Source organism: Chlamydotis macqueenii, chromosome 2, assembly GCF_036417535.1.
Source record: "Chlamydotis macqueenii isolate bChlMac1 chromosome 2, bChlMac1.mat, whole genome shotgun sequence".
NCBI lineage: Eukaryota > Metazoa > Chordata > Aves > Otidiformes > Otididae > Chlamydotis > Chlamydotis macqueenii.
In genome coordinates this window covers 49,664,720-49,684,714 of record NC_141557.1, presented here as the reverse complement: position 1 = coordinate 49,684,714, position 19,995 = coordinate 49,664,720, and the positions used below count along the sequence as shown (strand labels likewise).

The window sequence follows — 19,995 nt, the reverse complement described above, 5'->3', positions numbered from 1 at the left end:
CCATGCATTACAACACATTGCCAACGAGGGGTCTCAGTTTGGAAACAAACTGAAACTTCTCAGTCTTGAGATTAGAAGGCAGCGGTATGTGCAAAATACCGTCAATTCAAAGGGGAAAAACGTTTTTCCTAAATAATATATGGTTGCACTGGTCTGCCCTACCACCTCAAAATAAGCTTGCAGATTAGCACAGAGCTGCAGGTAGGAAGGACAAACAGGAGGACAGCATGCAGAATTGACAAAGCTCTTCAAAGGGAGAGAAGCTACTACAGTACTTAGAAATACTATGTGATTTCACATTTTACGGTTGGAGAGGTAACAGTCATACCCACATTGAGATATAAAATGATGATAATCATCTTAATAATAATGTTAACAACAATAATAGTCTACTGCAAAAAGGTTCTCTGCTGGAGGACTTAGATCCCAAGAAAGGTGAAGGGCTCGGAAAAAATAAATCCTACTGGCAAGTGTATAATTCTTTTAGTGTTACTTAATTTTTTATGCAGAGAAATGAAGCTAGGCTCAATTTCCCATGAATAATTCTCCCTCTTTGATTTTTTCATTTCCCTCCTATTTCATGTTCACTACACAAAGTGCCTCGTAGCTGTCACTGGATTATATCTCCATGAGGTACAGAAGAAAGGACAGTAGGTACTTACACTGAATTTAAACAAAAGGCAGGCAAAGGGAGAAGGGCACCAGAGATCATGCCCATTACTTCCATAACAACGGGATTCAGCTCAAAGAATAATGCAATGCCATCGTCAGCTGTGTCAAATTTTAATGGTACAGGACATGCACGGATTTGAGATGTTTCTGTTTTGAAAAGGGTGAGCTAATTACCTACTCAAAGAGCACTGGCCAACATCAGAAGCAACACCCTGCTCATTCCCAGTGCTCCAGCAGATGCATGGGCAAAGCTTTCCCTGGCACCACAGCCAGTGCCGTCCCATCAATTTACACAAGGAAGGAATTTAGCCCTAAGAAGGCAATGCAATTTCTCGTTAAAGCTGTAATTTGCCTGCCTAGTGTCCACATCAGGGAACATCTGACAGCTCCATGGGCTTCCCAGGTGAGCTCCCATCCTGCTCTCCAACTAAACACAAAGGCCTCTGGGCTGCATAAGTGGCAAGTGCATCTCTCAATAGCACAAAGCCTCAGGACCTCAACAGCAAGCACACCATTGCCGGGGACCAAGCTCCCCCCAACTACAGCAGACGAGTTTCACCTCAGGCTGAGAGAAGGCACAAATTGTTTCACCTAAAACCACTGAGATCCTTTGCAGAACTACAACACTGCATCTTCTCACATTTTATGTACTTTGCTCACAAGGCTTCATCAACAAATGTGTCTGTGCAGACTTCAGTAAACTCTAACTACCTATGAGCACAGTGTAATCACCCCGTGTACTTGTACAACCTGAACTTTGGGACTGTGTCTTCACTTCAAGGTTCATGATAGGCATTTGTGCATCAATTTCCCTGCAGTCACATTTCAAAAGCAGCATTACAGCTACTCTTCCACAACAAGTGAGTAAAACCCATTGCTTAGAGCAGAGTAACTGGTCTGTGTCCCCACAAAGTTACAAAAGTAAAGGTGCACGTACTTGTCTGGATTTTTTTTTTTTCAAGTTTTTTAAGAGACTGGAGTATAAAGCAGAATAAATATCTGTGATTTATATTTTATTAAGCAAGTGGAGAGGTCTGCTTACTTTTCAGTGTCTTGTTGGGAACCACTATCAACTGCATTACAGAGTTAAAGACAGAGTCCGTAATACCTCCGTTTGTCTTCCTGGCTGATGGTGCTGGCACAGGGCCACACAGTCCCTGGAAACTATTTTTTAGTACAGGTGTGAGGCTCAGAGGCAGAGAAGACAGGCACTTTTTCATTATGTTATTCTTACTATTAAAAGTCAGATGGCTAAGCAGCTCCAGGTAGCAATTTAGCTACTACAAGGTCAGGACTCACTTTCCTGATCTACAGCATCAATAATGCTCAATTTAAAGCCCCAGGAAAGCTTAAGTACACAGCACAGCTGTTGTCAAAAACATTCTTAAAACGCTTGGCTCTTGTATACTCAAAGACATTGACAATAAATCTACAAAAGGAAAAAAGTTATGCAAGATTACCTACAAATTTGCCTCCTCGGAGACCTCCGCATGCAAGATTTCCATTAAGGTTCTCTGTATGACTAATTGTCAATTTATGAAACAAGTACTTGACTCTTCCAATTTCCCAGAACCTTTTTGAAGTCTCAACTGGAAAATGTGCATCAGCTCTGTCAGTGCACTAGGTATACTTGGGGTTGCTGCTCTTGTTTTTTATTACATTAGCCAACATAGATAACTATTAACATGAAGCAATATCCTGCAGTGGAGACCATCGGGTAATCATTTTCATGCCAGTTAACAAGACGTGATAGATCTCAGGCTTCCAACTTACACTTATTGCTTGGTCTGCAGCCACAAACAAAGGCTCTGTACAGCAGTATGGGAGTTTCAGTACCGAGGAGTTTATGGTAGCCAACATGAGGTGTGTCTTTGTTTTGTTTTTATTAATTGTAAACCCTCTTCCTCCCAGTCTTTTCTCACTAGAAGGATAGGACAGGCTGAAGCCACCTTATCAAATATTTCTTTTGTGACTCTCTTTAATTAGAGCGTGATAAAGATCCTCAGTGTTTTCTTAAGCAGAGGAATCATGATTCATTTTATCTAAAGCATCTGGCTCTTCAGAATACACTACTTAGTCAAAAATAGTCATTACAATTAGCAACAAAAAATAAAAAGCATGTGTAATTCCTTTAATATATTCCATGTGTAGCACGAGCAATTCTAGCATTTGTGTAAGTAATAAAACACCTACTTCTTCCAGTGAATACACAATGATTACTAGAGAATACATTTATGAACCATGGATGGTCCTTATGTGATTCTGGCTCATGAGGTTATATGTTACAATAACCTCAAAGAATGAAATTTCCCCTAATTTGATTGCTAATCTTTAGAATCCATTTTCTGCATGCTTAAAAGCCAAATGTAGTGTACCATTTGCGCACGCATTTGCGATTCTTAGTTAAATCTACAATTTGAATTAACACACAGGGAAAGAATAACATACTTCTTTTTAAATTCTTTTAAATTGTTCCCTGTCTTTTTTTGGATAATTACCTTTCAATGTGCTAAAAGCAACTAAAGCAGTTCAGACAAGAAACTACTTCTTTGCAAGACCCAGATACTCCAGGTCCTCTGCTCCAGTGCACTTGGCTGTAAAATTCACAAATTGTTGTAAAACTAAGTTTCCAATAAAAACATGTTTTTAAAAGGAAGGTTGTAGGCTTTCCAATTAAAAAAAAAATAACCTTGAAAATAGCTTTGAGCGTAACAGAGCTCATGCAGCACCGGTTTACTCTTAGAAGCCTGAAAAGTTTGAGGTGCATTGTGTAGCTCCCATTTCAGTGAGCCGCAATGATCACATTTATTAACTACTTATTTCTTTACCAATCCTTTTAAGATATCACATTAACATGCTTCTCAATCCCTGCCAGTAGCTATGACTCTACACATGACAGGAGTCATTAAAACCTCCAACTCCCCTTGTCAAAATTTATGATAGCCAACACGGCAGATGGAAAACTTGCCAGAAAGTATAATTTAAACTGACTAATATCAGACTAATCATCATAAGGACTATCATAATGATGGCATTATTCATAAACATATTCATTTTGTTAAAACCTTCCCACTTGGAAATTAAGATATCTGCTGCACTAGAGTATTGCAAAATCAAAGGAAGGGCAAGCAAACCTTCTGTTGGCTGGTATGTGGGGTCCGGGTTAAAACATTTTTCACAGCTTTTGAAACATGCATAGAATTTTTTGCCCTTGTAACCAATCCTCCTCAGTTTTGTTCAAAGTTCTGACTCTTGGGCTGATATGTTACCCAAAGAGTTTTGGGTACCCCGAACATGTTTAGAGAGGGGTGCTAGGTGCCACAAGTTACGGCAGTACTCTTGACCTTCATGGCTGCCCTTTGGAGACCTCCCATGCAAGCTCTCTTCATGCATACTCTAATTAGAACTAAAGTATCTATAATCCATTTGCTAAGGTTCATAAGCAAGGCACTGATAAAGGCTTGACTACAGCAGTGTAAACAGTATAGAGAAAATAAAAATACCACATGACTAATCCCTCCCTGTCTTTTGAGATCTATAATTTGCAGGATGACAAGGCTTAGGCACCTACCTCAGAGAAACCTGGAAAGAATTTGATTAATTAATGATTGCAGAGGGCTTTAAAACTATAAAGTCTTACATGCAGTAAATGGCTACCTATAATAGGAAGCCATTGCTCTCTTTCCTAAAATTGAAAAAAAAAAAAAAAAAAAAAAAAAAAAAAAGACATTTTCCAGTACCACAACCACTGACATCATCCTAAAAACACCTCATATCTGTGAGGAGTGCTCCACTCAAAAAAAGCTCAGCTAAGACATACATTCTCATTAATATTATTAGTACGGTTGGCTGAAATTCACTGCATTATGATGCTCACTAACACCTGCGACAGCAGAGAGAGAGAGCAAATGAGTGGATATGAGAGAGAGAGGGAGAGATATTTAACATTACTGATCTTTAAAAGTGCTCGCTCCCAATCCATTTAAAACGCCTGCCACAAACCACACTGTTACTTCGGTCTTGCCGCTCAGAGATGCTAACCCAACGGACCACAACAACCTCCTGCTGCGAGCAATTGAAATGCTCACCGCTTGCCTGTCTTTACAACGCAAGATTGTGTTGTGTTGTGAGATAAAAACAGCAACACATTGTGGAGCAAGTTTCAGCACACTTTTCCAGCCACCTCCATTTCCCAGCCTCGTATTTCTAGCTGCTGCCTGTGATAGAAACTGCATTATTTTGGCAACAACTATCCATATGGTATTTTCAAACATCTTGCCTAGTTTGAGGTCTGCTTCAAAACCCCAAGATTTTCTTTGTTTTGTACAAGCTCCTTTGTAACAGGCCAGAAACAGCAACTTTCATACAGGAGACAGGTTGCAAAGAGGCTTCTGCATCCCTTGAACGACTCTGTGAATCTACCACATCTACTGTGACAGTATTTACATCAGATCCACGTGCTGAAAGTAAAACATAAACTGAAGGGCCTCTGCTTTTACTGGAATTGCCTCAGTCAAGAAAGAAAAAGCCAGGCTAAAAACATTCAGATGTGGCAAGCTACTTATAAACAAGCAAAATTACTTATCACAAATGAGACAACATATACCTTAAAACTATATAATGAATTCTGCTAAAGAAAAAAAACTTAAGATGTGTGCAACTCCAAAACCAGAGCAAAATAAAAGGATATCTAAAATAACAGTATTAACTCTGCAACATATGAACAGTTTTAATTTAAAAGGACACTGCCAAATACGATTTTCAGTAATAGGTGGGCTTATTTCTATATTACTCTAACTGGCAGAGCTCCCTTTGAGATGTGAGATAAAACGATAAAATTTGGACATATTTCTTTTTTCTTTTCCTTTTAGGATCCTGTCATTACAGTATTATAGTAAATTATTATTTTCTTTGTTTTTCAGGAACATCAGGTATGGCTCACAGATGTTTCCTATTCCTCCAGCAATGTAGCTTGTTGTGCAAGTTCTGATTTTTCCGTAAGGCACCAATTATAATGCCTTCAGAATAAAATCATCAACAATGTGACTGACTCTTTCTGATCGCAGAAATACAGTTCTTTAATTGGCCGTTTCAATAAACTCCTGCAACTCCATGTTTAACCTCCGGCTTTTCTTTGTTCTTAGAGTCTTAGTGCTATAGCATTGGTCCAAAGAAACAAAACCAAAAGGAGGTGCTGCAGAGGGACACTTACAAGACTTGATCCAGCTCAAAACAAATATGAAATAACACAGCTATTTGAAATTATTGAGAGTGTCCATTTAAATCACTGCTCTTTGGTTGTCAAAAGGGAAGAAAAAAAGAAGGAAACCTAGACCACATGGACATTCAGAGAAACGGGATAAACACTCCCCAGACAATACATGCTCGACCTGATCTCTCCTCTACCCTTCTCCCTGTAACTCTCCTCATGTTCTCCAGACGGCAACCTCCACGCCTCTCAAGCTCCTCTTGGACCCTCTGCGCCAGTCGCCCTTCCCTGTCACCTCCAGCTCCACAGGGCAAGTCCAGCTGCGGTGTTCGTGTTGGAGGGGGGCAAGACTGTCTGACTACGGGCAAAGGTATGGCACTAAAGAGGCAATTAAAACAACTACTCACATCTTGTGCAAATATTCTCTCCCTCACTCTCTGATACTCCTCTTCTCTCTCTTCAATTGATTTACTTCGTCTGTCATCTCTAAATGGAAGAATTCTGTTTTGCTGAGCAGAAAGAAAACCAGGAGGGTTATATAAGTTGAGCTGTTAAAAACTGCCATTAAGTAACTGTCAGCTGAGAATAATAAATGTTCACTTAAACAAATGAAGCATGAAAACGATAGCTGTCGTTCCTGCACCAAGCGCCCTGCGAGGCTGGGCACCCCAGGGTTTCCACTTAGATACCGCACGTGGGTTCGCAGAGCGAGTGGCCGAAACGAGGCTTTCTGCATGGCTTTTGTGGACCTGCCATCCTAAAACTGGGTGTTTCACCCCAAGCCTAAGTGCCATTGCTCTCAACTGCTAGGATTTCTCGACTCTCCTACCGGCTGCGAGGAGCAGGAGGGCAGGCAGCGTTACACTACCTAAGAAATCAAGGAAGGAAGGAGGGAAACCAGGCGTTAAGAGCTAAGCTGCAAACCCTAGAAGAAACCCACCAAACTCTATGTGTAAAAGGAGGAGAAGTCCCAAATATTCAGCACAACAGTTTTAACTATTTCCACACCATAAAGGAACCCCTGATTTCAGTTTTGCTGGGAAAAGAACGGCCATTTGTGCCTCTTGGTAAACAACAGCATGGGAAATGGCCGTGCTGCGGGAGGGAGGAGAGGAGAAGAAGACCCCAGCAAGAAATACTTCACTGGCAATTGGGTTTCAAGTACTGCTCCTTCTCCCCCTGCACCTGGCAAGATAGGAAATCCTGATTTTCTTTGGCTGATCCCCGTGTTCATCACACCCTGAAAATGCTTGGGATTTGCTTTCGAAGCAAACTCAGATGCAGCATAACTGGCAAAGCTGCTATATGCAACTGAAAGTCAAGGAAAAGGGGGAAAAAATGAAAAAAAAAGGAAGGAAAAAAATCAGTCTTTTATTGAAAACATGAAGGAGAGTGGCAATGAGAGACCCACTGGCAGGTCCCTCCACAAATACAACCTACACAAAGAAAGCAAATGCTGTCTTCTTACCTGTGAGTATTTTTTCATACAAGCACATCACATCAGAACCCTTTTATGATTTTTTTGGTTTTTTTTGTTAATATATTCCACATACACAGCTTGCACTGGATTGAAACAGCACAACACCTGCTTTTTAAAGGCAGCACAAACACACACATTGCCCTGGCGCTCCCCTACTCATCAGGCTCACCTAAGGTAAGGTAGTGTTATGGCACAGGCAACACAGAGGGGGGACGGCTGCCACAGTACATGCACAACAAGCAAGTAAGTTACACAGACAGTAAAAGGTGGTGAGGGCACAGGAGGAGGGAGGGAACTAAAAGATGAAACTGATTTAATTTCGGTCAAAACTTAATTTGGGATGGTTTAAGAAAAAATCAACCTGGCCTCACCAGCATGTGTTTGTTTGGGGTTTATTTTTTTTTTTTAATTTTAATTTTTTTTCCTCTCTCCTTTTTGGGCTACATCAGTTTATCACCGGTCCATACTGAAATCCAACTCTGAATGGGCACAACGGAAGGAGAAAGCTGTAGGGAGCGGAACAACTGCCATAGTTAGGCGAGACATCGAGAAATGCGACTGACACAGTCTTCCACGCAGCCTAGAGCCGCCGGCATTCCCCCCGCCCGTGGGCATGCAGCAAGTCCTGCGCCAAGCAAACCGCCCATGCAAACCCACACACTGCCACGGCTGAAGCGGCCACGCCGGGGCTTGATGCTACCCACGGTGGTACGTACGCCAAAGGAGGCAGGGAAGGGGCAGGAGGGCAGGGAGGAGGAGGAGAGCAACAACAAAAGAACAACAATAACATCAGTCAGCCCACCTTCAAAAACAGAACAAATTTCAGCAACTCTCGAACCGAGAACCAACCTGATTGTCTTCTTTATCAATACTAGAGTTATCTCGCTTCAAGATAAATCGCTTCTGGGATTCTTCACCTTTTTCATCTTTTAAATGTTCAGAAAACCTTTGCTCTGGTCTGCCAGCAAAGTAAAACATAGCAATAAAAAAATCTTTCTTTTGGTTTTGCTTTGATCTTTATTTCTCAGTGCTCTTTGTTTTCACAGAGGCATTCAGTGCACAAGCAGTTAACATTTGTGGTCATGGTGAGATGCTGCCTATAGCTGTCTGAGGCAGCTGTATCGCTGCTAACTGTTATTGCTATAAATAGCTTTTGTTGTTGTGTAGGCAAGGAGCGGGAATCCAAAGTCTCAGTCACTGAAATATTTAGACTCTCCTCACTGGAACTGAAGGACAGGGAAAAACAAATTAACATACTGTATGTTAATTCGCTTTCTTCAGTAGCTGCGACCTCCGGCAACACTGCCGGTTAGTGAAGCCTATCCACCTTTACAAGTAAGTAAAACCTGATAGAAATCTTAAAAACAAACCCAAGAGTTTCCCCACTCCTAATAAACAAAACCGGTAATGGGAGGGACTGATGGTGTTTTGCATAAACAAAAATATTATCTCATCACCATTAAGAGGGGAAAATACTCCAGAACAATCATACAGTATCCATTAGTTCACCGATTTAAACCCATCCAGACATTTATAGATTTATTTTCAAAACCCAAGCCCCACTGGTTCAAAGCTCAACATTTTCAGGTTTGTAAGCGGGGAGGATGCTCTTCCATGTTCTCACTTCATGCAAAAAGCTGCATCTCATGTCACCTCATCTGGTGCAAAAAGCAAATTTTAAGAAGCATCTCATGTCACCCAGCTGGTCACTACCAACACCTCGTAGCTGTCAATAAATAACACTCTGGCCTGCACCACTCCCAGACCCAAATCTGTAATGTTTTAAGCCCCACCGGTTGCAACAGGGTGTCCAGTGGCCTCAAGAACTGAGCTGGAATTCATATGCTGCTGTCACCTAACGCGCTGCTAATTTTTAAAAGCAGTAACACACTGTGTCATGATGTGAGGTTTCTATCAGGGAACGCAGACCTTGTACTCTGCGCTGAAGGAATTGCTATCAGCACAGGTAGGAGATGCTCTTATCTAGAGACCTGCCTAAACGAGATACTGACATTAATGGACCAACTGTGAAGAAATCAAAAGGTAGAATTTACAGAAGTCAGTGACTTCGTAAATTAAAGTCCTCTACAAACTTTAAAATAAAAACCTCAGCTTCGTCTTAGTTCAGAATGGAAAATCAAAGCAGATGCATACATCAGCCACCATTTTGTTGTTACAGCACTGAGATTTGCACTTAACTAATCAGCAATGGATCTCAAATCAGAATACAGCACATATTCATGCCACAATTACAGGCATTACAATTCATTGTCAGATGTGCGGGAAACATTTGTTATGAACAAATATTAAGAGACAGCAGCTCTCCTGCCTTGCTTTCTGTTTAAAGTTGAAGGACTCCCACTTCCGCTTACTGTTTGCATTCCTGTGACACAGCAATAAAACATAGCAGCCTGATTTCCACTGCTTTTGAGAATTCAATAAATCCTTGTCCACCAGCTGTAAGCGCTAGCACTAACAGATCATATAGGGCCCAAAAGATAGAAGTCTCCGGATGCCCTACTACCCTTCTTCCTGGCAAGCCCACAGAAGCATGGCTCTCTGCAGTCTTCTAACCTAGTCGGGCATGAGTGAAGGTTCGTCATAAACAGAAAGGCTACAAAGCCCCATTAATGGATTGCTAGGTGGGTTGTTCTGCCTTTGCTCCCATTAATGAGCACCCTGCCTGCACAGCCAGAAAAGAAGATTCATTCCCTCAAATACCCTGCTTTGACAGGACCAGTGGAGGAATGTGATTTTTCTGGTTTTACAACCCAACACACAAATAAAGCTTCTGCAATTGTACAATCAGTGTAAAATTTATGATTGTAAACTATCTGCTGAGCACCTAATAAACTATATATTGAGCATAATAAATAACTGGGATATTAAAATGCAGAAGGGAAAAATGTAATCAAAAATTAGGGAGAAAAAAAAGCTTGAAAAAGCAATTTGGTAAAATGTCTCCTCCAACTACTAACTTATTTAAACAACAAGAAAGTTTTAATATTTCATAGCATTATTTTCGTTTTTTAAACCAATTTTCACTTCATTTACTATTTATAAAATGTTTCCACTCATCAGAAGAGAATAGAAGAAGCATGAGATCAAGCCACAAGCCTAAACTAATCTCTGGTTTGTGCCTGTTAGTAAAATTAATCTACAAGCCCAAAAGGTGATTAAGCTCCACAGCTGAGGAAAGAAGTTTGCCTGGGCGAACATACAGAGCGTTATGGAGCGCCGCAGTACTACGAGCACCACGAGAAGAGCCTTCCCTCCCAGTTGTCACTGCAACTCCAGGTCACCATTACCAGTGAGGCTGCAAACAGCACGACCAGCTCAGTTAATAGAGATGCAAAGGCTGACGGAAGACGGTCAAGTGAGAAATAGGATACCACAGAAACAAACATCTTCAGGCATGCCAACCTAGAGGCCTCCCTCAGTAAGTGTTCAAATGTTCAAAGTCAGAAAAGGACATTCAGTTGAGAGAAATGGAAATGAAGGACTATTTTAAAGAAGACAGCAGAGTCCAGCAATATTTGCATATAGGGTTGTGGGGTTTTTTTTTCTTTGATACCATTATACTGCTTTTTCTTTTTTTAACAACTACTGGAAAAATAAATTATTAGTAGGATACAGATGGATAACAAAGTTTAAAACCAGTAAGTGAAACAAAATGCTCTAATCGTTTGGGAAAAGAAGAGGCTGACTCTGCAAAGATTTGGGTCTGGTCCTCTGATGGAAGTCAGTGCAAGTTCCACATTCACAGCTTTGAAGTCCCCTATAATAGTATGATGCATTTGCAAAAAGGAAGCAGACACACTGTGGTTACTCTGGGGAAATCTGCTGCGTTAGTTTATTAATTTCTAGGTGAATCAACTGCTTGAAAGTGGAAGAAAATAATATGTAATTTCGAGTAAGATGCAGTATATTGTCAATATACTTACACAGTATATAATTACAATAATATAGCAGATACGGTGAATTCATGTCACGCGAGTTCTAAATTAATAACAATCACATTTACTTCTCTTCTAAGACTTTTCAGCCCCAACACTGTCAGTAGTAGAGTCTGCACAATATACCAAATTGTGTTCATGTACATAATGGAGCAAATTCATCAAGCTTATTTTCAGTACTGGCATAAATTAACATCTTACTCAAGCCAAAGCATGGTTTACAATTACTATCACAAACCCGCGCAAAATGAGGAACTTATTCACTGTTGCCACACTTGGCTACCTAATTTACACCTTCAAACCCTAACCACACTTCAGTTTAATATGAAGTGGTAAAAATGAGATTTGCATAACCTTTTTGAAGAGACATTGAGTACTTCTAAAGACCTTATCACTAACTCGAGTACTCTAACTATTTAGGGATCTTCTCAGAAGAAACCCAAACAAAACATCATACAATACTTATCCTATATTGGTGGGTTGACCCTGACCACAGAGTACACCCATCTATGTGCTAACAGCCATGTGCAAGAAAACAGACACCCAAATGTAGGCTTATGAAGAGTGCTGCCCACCTGTATGACATTCAGTATTTCATTTAGCCCCCACGTCTGGAATCAGTGGACCACCTGAGAACCTCAAACCCCACTACTTCAAAAAAGCTTAAGCAGAAAATACCAATTCCCTTTTAAATCAACAGGATTTTTTGCCATTTGGGGATTGTACTGAGAAAACTGGAAAGTATGGAAAGTATGATCCAATTATACCTTAACAGTTCAGAAACCAACACACGGGATGGGGTAATCACACAGGCTAAAAAAAAAAGAAAAGTAAATTTTGGGGTCTTTTTTTTGTTTGTTTTGTTTTTATTTAATATAATCTTTTGATCATCCAAATTTTTATTGCTTGACAGTATGGATGGAAGCAAAACATCTGTGCCCTAAAAATGCAACTTCACAAAAACACAATTACATATGAACTCATTCGATGCTTCCTAAAAGTTGTCAGGTAGCTCTGTCAGTCATCTTTCTGGCAACATGTTTCAGAACAAAACACACTGCATTTCCTCCTTCCCAGTAAAGCCTTTGATCGGGTGCTATGAATGTTTAAGAGAAACTGGATCTCAGAGTAAGTCAGTGCTCTTTGCCACGCATCCTCAGGCAGCTGCGTAGCCCCCTTTTCACCCTCAGATCTGCCAGAATCCACAGGCCCCTTCAGCAGGCAAGACAGCCTCTGTTCTCCATCCTGCCTAGCAAGGTAGCACCATGCAACTCAGGTAGGTGCCAGCAGGGTACCTACAGGGAACCAATTTTAGTAGGTTCTTTGCAGCACTCAAACCTTTTGCTACGCAAAGCTTCCTGAAACTCTCTGAGGATCTGCAGGCTTCTCCAAAGTCTGCTCACATTGCTCACAATCTTGGGAAAGCTTTTTCTATTTTATTTCCTTTTTGCAGTGAAAAAAATGGAGAGGATAGATTAGAAATAACTTTCCGGTGACTGATCAGCTTACCCAGTTGCCAGACACAGTATGTAACAGGTATCATTAAGCCTCCTATCCAGTGTTTTTCCCTGGTTAGGAGCACTTCTGCATACTTCACGGCACTATTCGGCCCAGACCTGGGGAGAGTATTCAGCCAAAATCTCTGGGCAATACTGCTTCCCCGTTTCCAGCGGCTGTGCTCCTTCTCGTGCAGTCAACGATCATTTCAGCACTTTCAGCCTCATTTTTTTGTGTGGGCAGATCACTGCAGCAGTTATGTCAGTTGAGTTATGTCAGTTATGTCAAGTTGAGTCAAGTTTCTTATTTCTGTAGCTGGAATACTTTCACCATGAGGATGACCAAGCACTGGCACAGGTTGCCCAAAGAGGTGGTGGAGTCTCCACCCTTGGAGATATACAAAAGCTGTCTGGACATGGTCCTGGGCAACTGGCTCAATGTGGCCCTGCTTGAGGAGTGGGGGCGGACAAGTTGACCTCCAGATGTCCCTTATAACCTCAGTCATGCTGCCGTATGGTGAAACACTGAGTCAGGTGTATAGTAACAAATCTATAACAGAACAAAGCTCCATCACTACCTCTTTTAAATGTTTTTTTGTGCCTGCTTTTTATTTCACAAATTGGCCGTTATCATTTACTATTCTCATTTTACAGCTACTTAAAAGCCATCTGCAGTCCTTACTTAAGCAAGACCCCAATAAAAGACACTTTTCTGGACTCAGCCCTTAAAACAAAGCCTGTATTTTGGAGATGGTAAAGCTAGAATAAGAAGCAAAACATTTCTGTGTGTCAGAAAGGGAGGAAAAAAGAAGTTAAGATTTTGATAGCAACATCCATTATAAGATTTTTTTCTACTAGCATTATGGTGATTTTAATGTGAGCTACTTCCACTCACTTCAATAGAGTTCCTCTCGATTTATCTCAGTATGACAGAAAACAGAGTTCATCCCTCAGGCATATTTTTTAACATGGACTCTCTAAGGAGAATCCCCCGTTATGTGCTCATTTAATGCTTCAGATACCAAGTCAACCATTGTAAGCAGTAATGAAAAAAATCCCAAACCTTAAGTACCTTAACCAGGTATTCAGTATTTAATCAAACTACAGATTTTAAAAACATATTGCAGAGCAGTAAGAGCTATCAGGATACATGGACTAAGGAGGCGGCATGGCCTTTTCTTGCAATGTGTCGTGTTTAGAAGCAAACTAATGCAGTTTCATAGACATCCCTTTGCGTGGGAGTTAAGAAATTAAATACTGGGGGGGGGGGGGAAGTCTGCACTCATTTAAAATAAGTTAATTAGCTCTGAAATGACTGGCTAAGAAGCAGGAAACACAGATACCACACCAAAAGGACAAATGGAAAGAGACAAGCATGAGCTTTGAACGTTACAGTTCTGAAGACTCAGTCACTGTTTTAGCAGAGCAACACAAACAGTATAGTATTGTCAGGGCGGACTTACATACAGCACATAGATCTTTATTATGAGGCATATGTTTCTGACAGCACCACAGCGCACAGGCTGTTGCAAGATGCTTTTCAAAAGAAGTAGCAACCTCACCATGTGTGGAAAAGATGGGTTTGCCAGTACAGCACCTGACAAGCTAAAAATCTAGCAAGTGCTGCAGCACATGTCATCTGCAAAAGACTCACAGGTAATCGTGAAGCAGCTGTCTGAAGGAAGGCAATATAGGAAAGCAAGTTAAAAAGTGAAGATCGCTGCAGTGCAAGAGTCTAACAAAAATGAATTTTGCATTTGCAATGCAACTTTCATTTAAGGCACATAATGGGGGATTAGCATGTTAATACTTCTCTCCTGAACTAATGTCAGCACAGAATGAAAGATTGCTACGGTAATGGGGCTGGGAATGGCCAAAACACCACTCCTGGGTACCTGCAGGATCATCACCTGGCAAACAAAATGAATAACTGACAAAATGTTCTTACACAAGCATGCCATCAGGAGAGCAATGCGATAGTGAGAGCAGGAGAGAAGCGCTGCTGTTGACAGGAGTCAGGGAAGTTGTGAAGAACTAGGGCACTCTTATGCAGGTGTTCTGATGGTATAACGGTGTTTTCTTGTTATTTGCACTTGTCTTTTTAATTAAACCGACCGCTCAGTCCAACATCACATTGGCCTCTATTTTGAAGGCACTCTGTGACACAGTATGGTGGCCTTTTTTGCTTTGCTAGTCTGTGAATATCTGCCACATCTCCGCACTGTGGGTTTTTTGGTTTTATGCTGGAGGCTCTCCTAGGGCTCTGCATGACTGCTACAGCAGAAGAACATAAGCGTTACTGTTTCTTTGCTTTACCTTGCAGGCCAAAACTCTATTATCTGCAGTACAAATGACTGTTTTGATCATAGAGGCATGGGAATGTATTCTGAGAGTTCAAGAATTTACAGAACTTGGAAGCAAATACCATCACTGTCAAAAGGCTCCAATGTAAAGATGAAAGGCAGAATTCCGGCCGTACAGGTTAAATTATTTCATTAAATTATCTCAGAACAACATTTTTCAAGAATGAGGGCCTAGAATTACAGCCTTCAAACAGGTTTCATGTATTTAAGGGCTGACGGATACTAAAACACAGTTTCAAGAAGTCAGAGTTGGAATTTAAATACAGATAATTGTTAAAGTACAGTACAGTTACATTATCACAACTTAATACTTCAAATCACTCAAGATACCATTTCAAGCATTTGAAGGTAAATGCCTCATTAACAAATTGCTGCTTTTATGGTATGAGTCACTAAGAACTTCTGTTATGATGTTAAAAGCACACTGAAAGCCATTAAAAAAAAAAAAAAAAAAAAACAAACAAAAACCCAAATCCTCAATCCTGTACAAGATATTTCCTTCAAGGGTGCTGCCTTCTCTGTAGCACAGGGGAAAAATCCTCAAATACCAAATGCTACATTTTTCCTGGTTAAAGACTGTATATTCTTTAATATTTTTTTCAGAATAGCATCTGGACTCTAAACATGTTCTCTGTTTATTACTGAACAACAAGGATGTGAAAAGTCACAAGTTATTTTGACAGGCATCCTTCCCCTCTAATTAGGGTTGCAGATAAGCCTGGCAGGACTGAAAGAGCGAGCTTGTAATGCCACATGGAAGCTACATCCCCCTGGGCTTTTCGTTCAGAAAGAGTGAGGTTTACTCTGTCACTCTCGCCCGCCCCTTCAAGATGCTCAGTCTCAGTACCCCAGCAGCAAGATTTCAGTGGGGCTGGCACCAGTAGTGTTTCCAGTTATGAAAATGATGGTGAAATGGAAGGCTGCAGGATGGATAGTCAGTGCACACTGAATCTCTTCCATGCCAAGTTACTCTGTGTAATGACCCTCACAAGCTTTCCTAAAGCTTAATTCCAGAAAGTCATTCTGTTTTAATCTATGGATGCAAAAACATAGCACATCTTGACTCCCTGAGAGTCTGCCTGAGTAGAGGCTTCAATATTTGGCGCAGTATTTTGAAGCCAGAACACGGGAATACAGCTGTGAACTCAGGGGAGAAGGCAGCAGGCCAAGGCCACGCTGAACTACCAGCTCTTCTGTCAGAGGGGGCTGAAGTGCAAAGACCTCTCTCAGACAGGAACCATTTTAGGAGCTTCACAAGAGTCTGCTGTCCTGTGATCAAACTAAGATTACTACTGTACCTGAGAGACCTGCTGCTTCTTCTCCCACTCCCCTGGATTAGATTTAGTTCTTGATATTCAGCCTGAGACTGAACATCTTGCACAGTGCCAATTTATTTCCAGCTAGTACAGGCTTGTAAGCGGTAGCATAGTTCATTACGGAATTCATTAATATTTGATTTTAAGGATGTGGCATATTCTGTAAGTGGCTGAAAATTACAGCGTTGCATAACTCCTGTGATCTATTTAAAATTATCTTTTCCATCTTAGAAGTCCAAAAATTAACAAGAAAGAGAGATAGAAAAAGGAAGCAAATTCAAGATTTGAAGACTACCAATGAAGGCAAGATGATTCCCCAAAAGCCAGTGGGTTAATGAAGAAAACTGTCAGTCCTCTTGAAGTGCCCCATGCATACAAATTAGTACCATAACAAATTCTTGTGCTTACTTCTACTTCAGGCCATGAACATTTTCCCCGTCTCCAGCAGGAAGACTCGCGGATCAGAAGTCATTCCCTGAACAACCACTGGCCTGAAGAAGAGTGCCTACTCTTAACAAACTGTCAGAGACAGCCTCATAAGGCTACCTTGGAAACAGTGAACCGAAACAACTGACTTTGCTTATAAAGACAAAGGTTTCTCAAAACTCATGATACTTTTTTTTCATTTCTAGTGATCATGTCATATTTCCTACATTAAACATGAGACAAGCAATGAAAGCATAAAAGGCAATTACTAAAACCAATTTGACCACCTCTAAAATTCACTTCCTTGTATACCAGCCCCTCATTGCTGAAATACCCAAATTTAAAGCCATTATTTCATCTACTACTGATGTACAGTTACCTCTGAGGAAAGCACAGGGGTCATTTCAGATTTCCTGATCTGCCTGCAGTGATTTGAAAGTACAAATGACCAAACAGCATCTTGATTAACGGACATTTTACTGCTACAGCTTGGACGAACACGTAAGGGCACGGGTTAACTACTCACGCAAGGAAGAGCTTCCCTCAACCGTGTTACCTACTTGCTATTCCATAGTATGCTCTTCCTGGATGATCTCCCATCTCCCCACACAGAGCAGGTGACGATAATCTTCTAGGTTTATCAAAACTTATACTATTAAGTGATGTGATTGTAAGGATTTAAAAAAAAAAAGAAAAGGAAAAAGAAAAAGAGAAAACCCATACATGTCTTCTGATTAATGCTTAAGTAATATTTAATTACAGTATAGAACAGCTGTAAAGTACGTGTCCACTTTAATTATAAACAATTTAGTTTTGATAAATTACATTAGATGAAAATTTAATACTGGAACTATTAGAACTGGTTCATTAACCCTAACATCTCATTTACAGAGTAAGTAATTTCCATGGGTTCAATATATGGCTTAAACTGATCGAAAAAAAGAATGAAGCTAGTATTGAAGGGTCAAATTCAGATCAACCTCAAGTGTACCAAGAATTTTTTTTTCTTTAGTATCTTTCATGTAAAATAGGCATGTGACTAAAATGAGAGAATGCTGATTAAAAAGGCTATCCTAATTCAAGTATTATTAAAAACAAAGAATTTTTTTTTTTTAAAAGACTAGGAGAAAAAAAACTCTGTCTCTTCCAGATGAGCATCAAGCAATGAAATGATGAATGTACACAACCTTAAATAATGCAGTTAGCAGAACTATGGCAAACTTTAGGTTTGAAACAAACAACCTATTGCTAAAATCCCTATGAGTTATTAACTAGTGTGTCCTGAACTACTTCTCCAATCAGCATGTGACTAGATAAAAGAAAGGCAATTCCTCCACGTCCAGTAGCTCACTCCTGTGACAAAAAACCAAGGCACTGCAGTGCACAAGGTGGCACAGGCTACTGCTGGAGGCAGACACTTCCTGAACCTCAAAACAAAATGTCTAATTTCCCTTAAGGCTTTTCTGAAGCATTTTTTGGGGAAGTTCCCCATTCCTTCTCAGATGTGAAAGCCTTCCCCTGCTTGGCACGCACTGCACCGGCCGCCGCAGCAAAGACCAGAAAGGAGCTAAAGGCTAAAACCTAAGCATCGCAGCAATGACTACTGGGTCATGGGGCTCTTGCATCCTAAACATGATTACTACTGCACTGAAAAAAGTTTTTTCTAATCATCTTCCTAGTTTAATTCCAGATTGAAATAAACAGTTTATTGTTGTATGCAAAAGAAATAAAATCCATGAACTCCAACATAATTTGTTTCTTAAATGCTGCATATGTTACTATGCAGCTACATAAGCTCACGGTTATTACTATTGATGTTCTTACTAATGTATTAGTTACATAATGTATTAGTTCATCATAAGCTGGAACAAAATGTCTCAGCCAATTACTGTGTTATCTCTCAGTTATACAGTTTCTCCATTTTAGTTCCATACATCTAGTATGCACCCCTTATATTTCTCTACACATTCGTTAACATCTGACACTGTATACTGATTGGGCAATAGCAATTGTAAAGCAGGGAGAAAATATAGATATCCCCAGTTTCTGCTTATTTCTTAGTAGTCAAGGAGCAACTATTCTGTATTGAAGATGGGAAAGAGGTAACTACAATAGGAAACAAAGGAACGGAGTGGACTCCATAATCCCTTGAAGAATAGTAATGCAAGATTCCAAGGAAAAAATAAAACCAGAAATAATGGTGGTCATGTATGTTTTCCTGCATCATGTGGCTCATAAAACCGATTCTACTCTCATAAGATCATTATTCTGTGTATATATGATAATCAAGGATAGTATAAGGTGCTTAAACGCAGATGCAATACCGTACAACAAACCATTTGGCAGATAACTATCCCATATCACAACAGGGAGAAAAAACCCTAAACTCTGCTTCAAGCTCTCTGGCAAACATTGGATTGCTTTGACTGAGATATCACAAAAAATTAGATATTCAGGTACACAGTTTCAACTACTACCATATACCTATCTAAAAAAGAGTCATTGCCAACTGCATGTGGAAAATTTTGCATCTTTCACACCAGCAAGCAACTGCTTAAGGAAATTAAAGTAATTAACACTGAATACGTTATTCAGCAAAGGGAAAAGACAGACTTTTCTACATGCTCCAAAGGCTGTAACATTTGGCATCTCGAGGAAGTCTTCTTGACACTTCAGCCTAGGGTAAAAAAAAAAATTCTAGAAACTATTCCTCATTGCAATTCTCAATGTTCAGTGAATGCCATTTTACTGACATGTCTGTAGGATCCTGTACCAAAGTTCAGATTCTCATCTTAAGATAGTGAAATTGGCACAGCACACCTCTACTAGCATAGCTGGTATTTACAAGATCACTCAATGTATACACAATAGAAACCTAATCAGAACTTCTCTTTTGTGCTTGTGTTTCAAAGCACTCTTATGTAGAGGAGACAGAGTAACACAGATTTGTATTTCATAACTACAAAGGTCTTGTAGGTTATCCAAAGTACATACTGTACATTATGTCTCCTCCTGCTGATACAGTTTACCCCTAGATTATAAGGAACCCCTATAATACACAAAACATCTTAGTATGG

The 19,995-nt window shown here is 40.2% G+C and overlaps 1 protein-coding gene across 18 annotated transcripts in view; it reads right to left on the bottom strand.

Annotated features, from left to right (window-relative positions):
• The window catches only part of ARPP21 (cAMP regulated phosphoprotein 21), a 199,352-nt gene that overhangs the window by 68,284 nt on the left and 111,073 nt on the right, over nt 1-19,995 (bottom strand). For 14 of the 18 annotated variants that reach the window (XM_086742913.1, XM_086742920.1, XM_086742912.1 and 11 more), the window contains 2 exons: nt 8,211-8,319; nt 6,289-6,390 (listed from right to left, as the gene is read on the bottom strand). The exons of 1 other annotated variant lie outside the window; for it this stretch is intronic. In XM_086742913.1, the coding sequence (XP_086599039.1) occupies nt 6,289-6,390; nt 8,211-8,319 (211 nt within the window). The remainder of the gene's footprint in view (nt 1-6,288; nt 6,391-8,210; nt 8,320-19,995) is intronic. 3 more of the 18 variants (XM_086742926.1, XM_086742928.1, XM_086742929.1) reach the window with 1 other exon arrangement.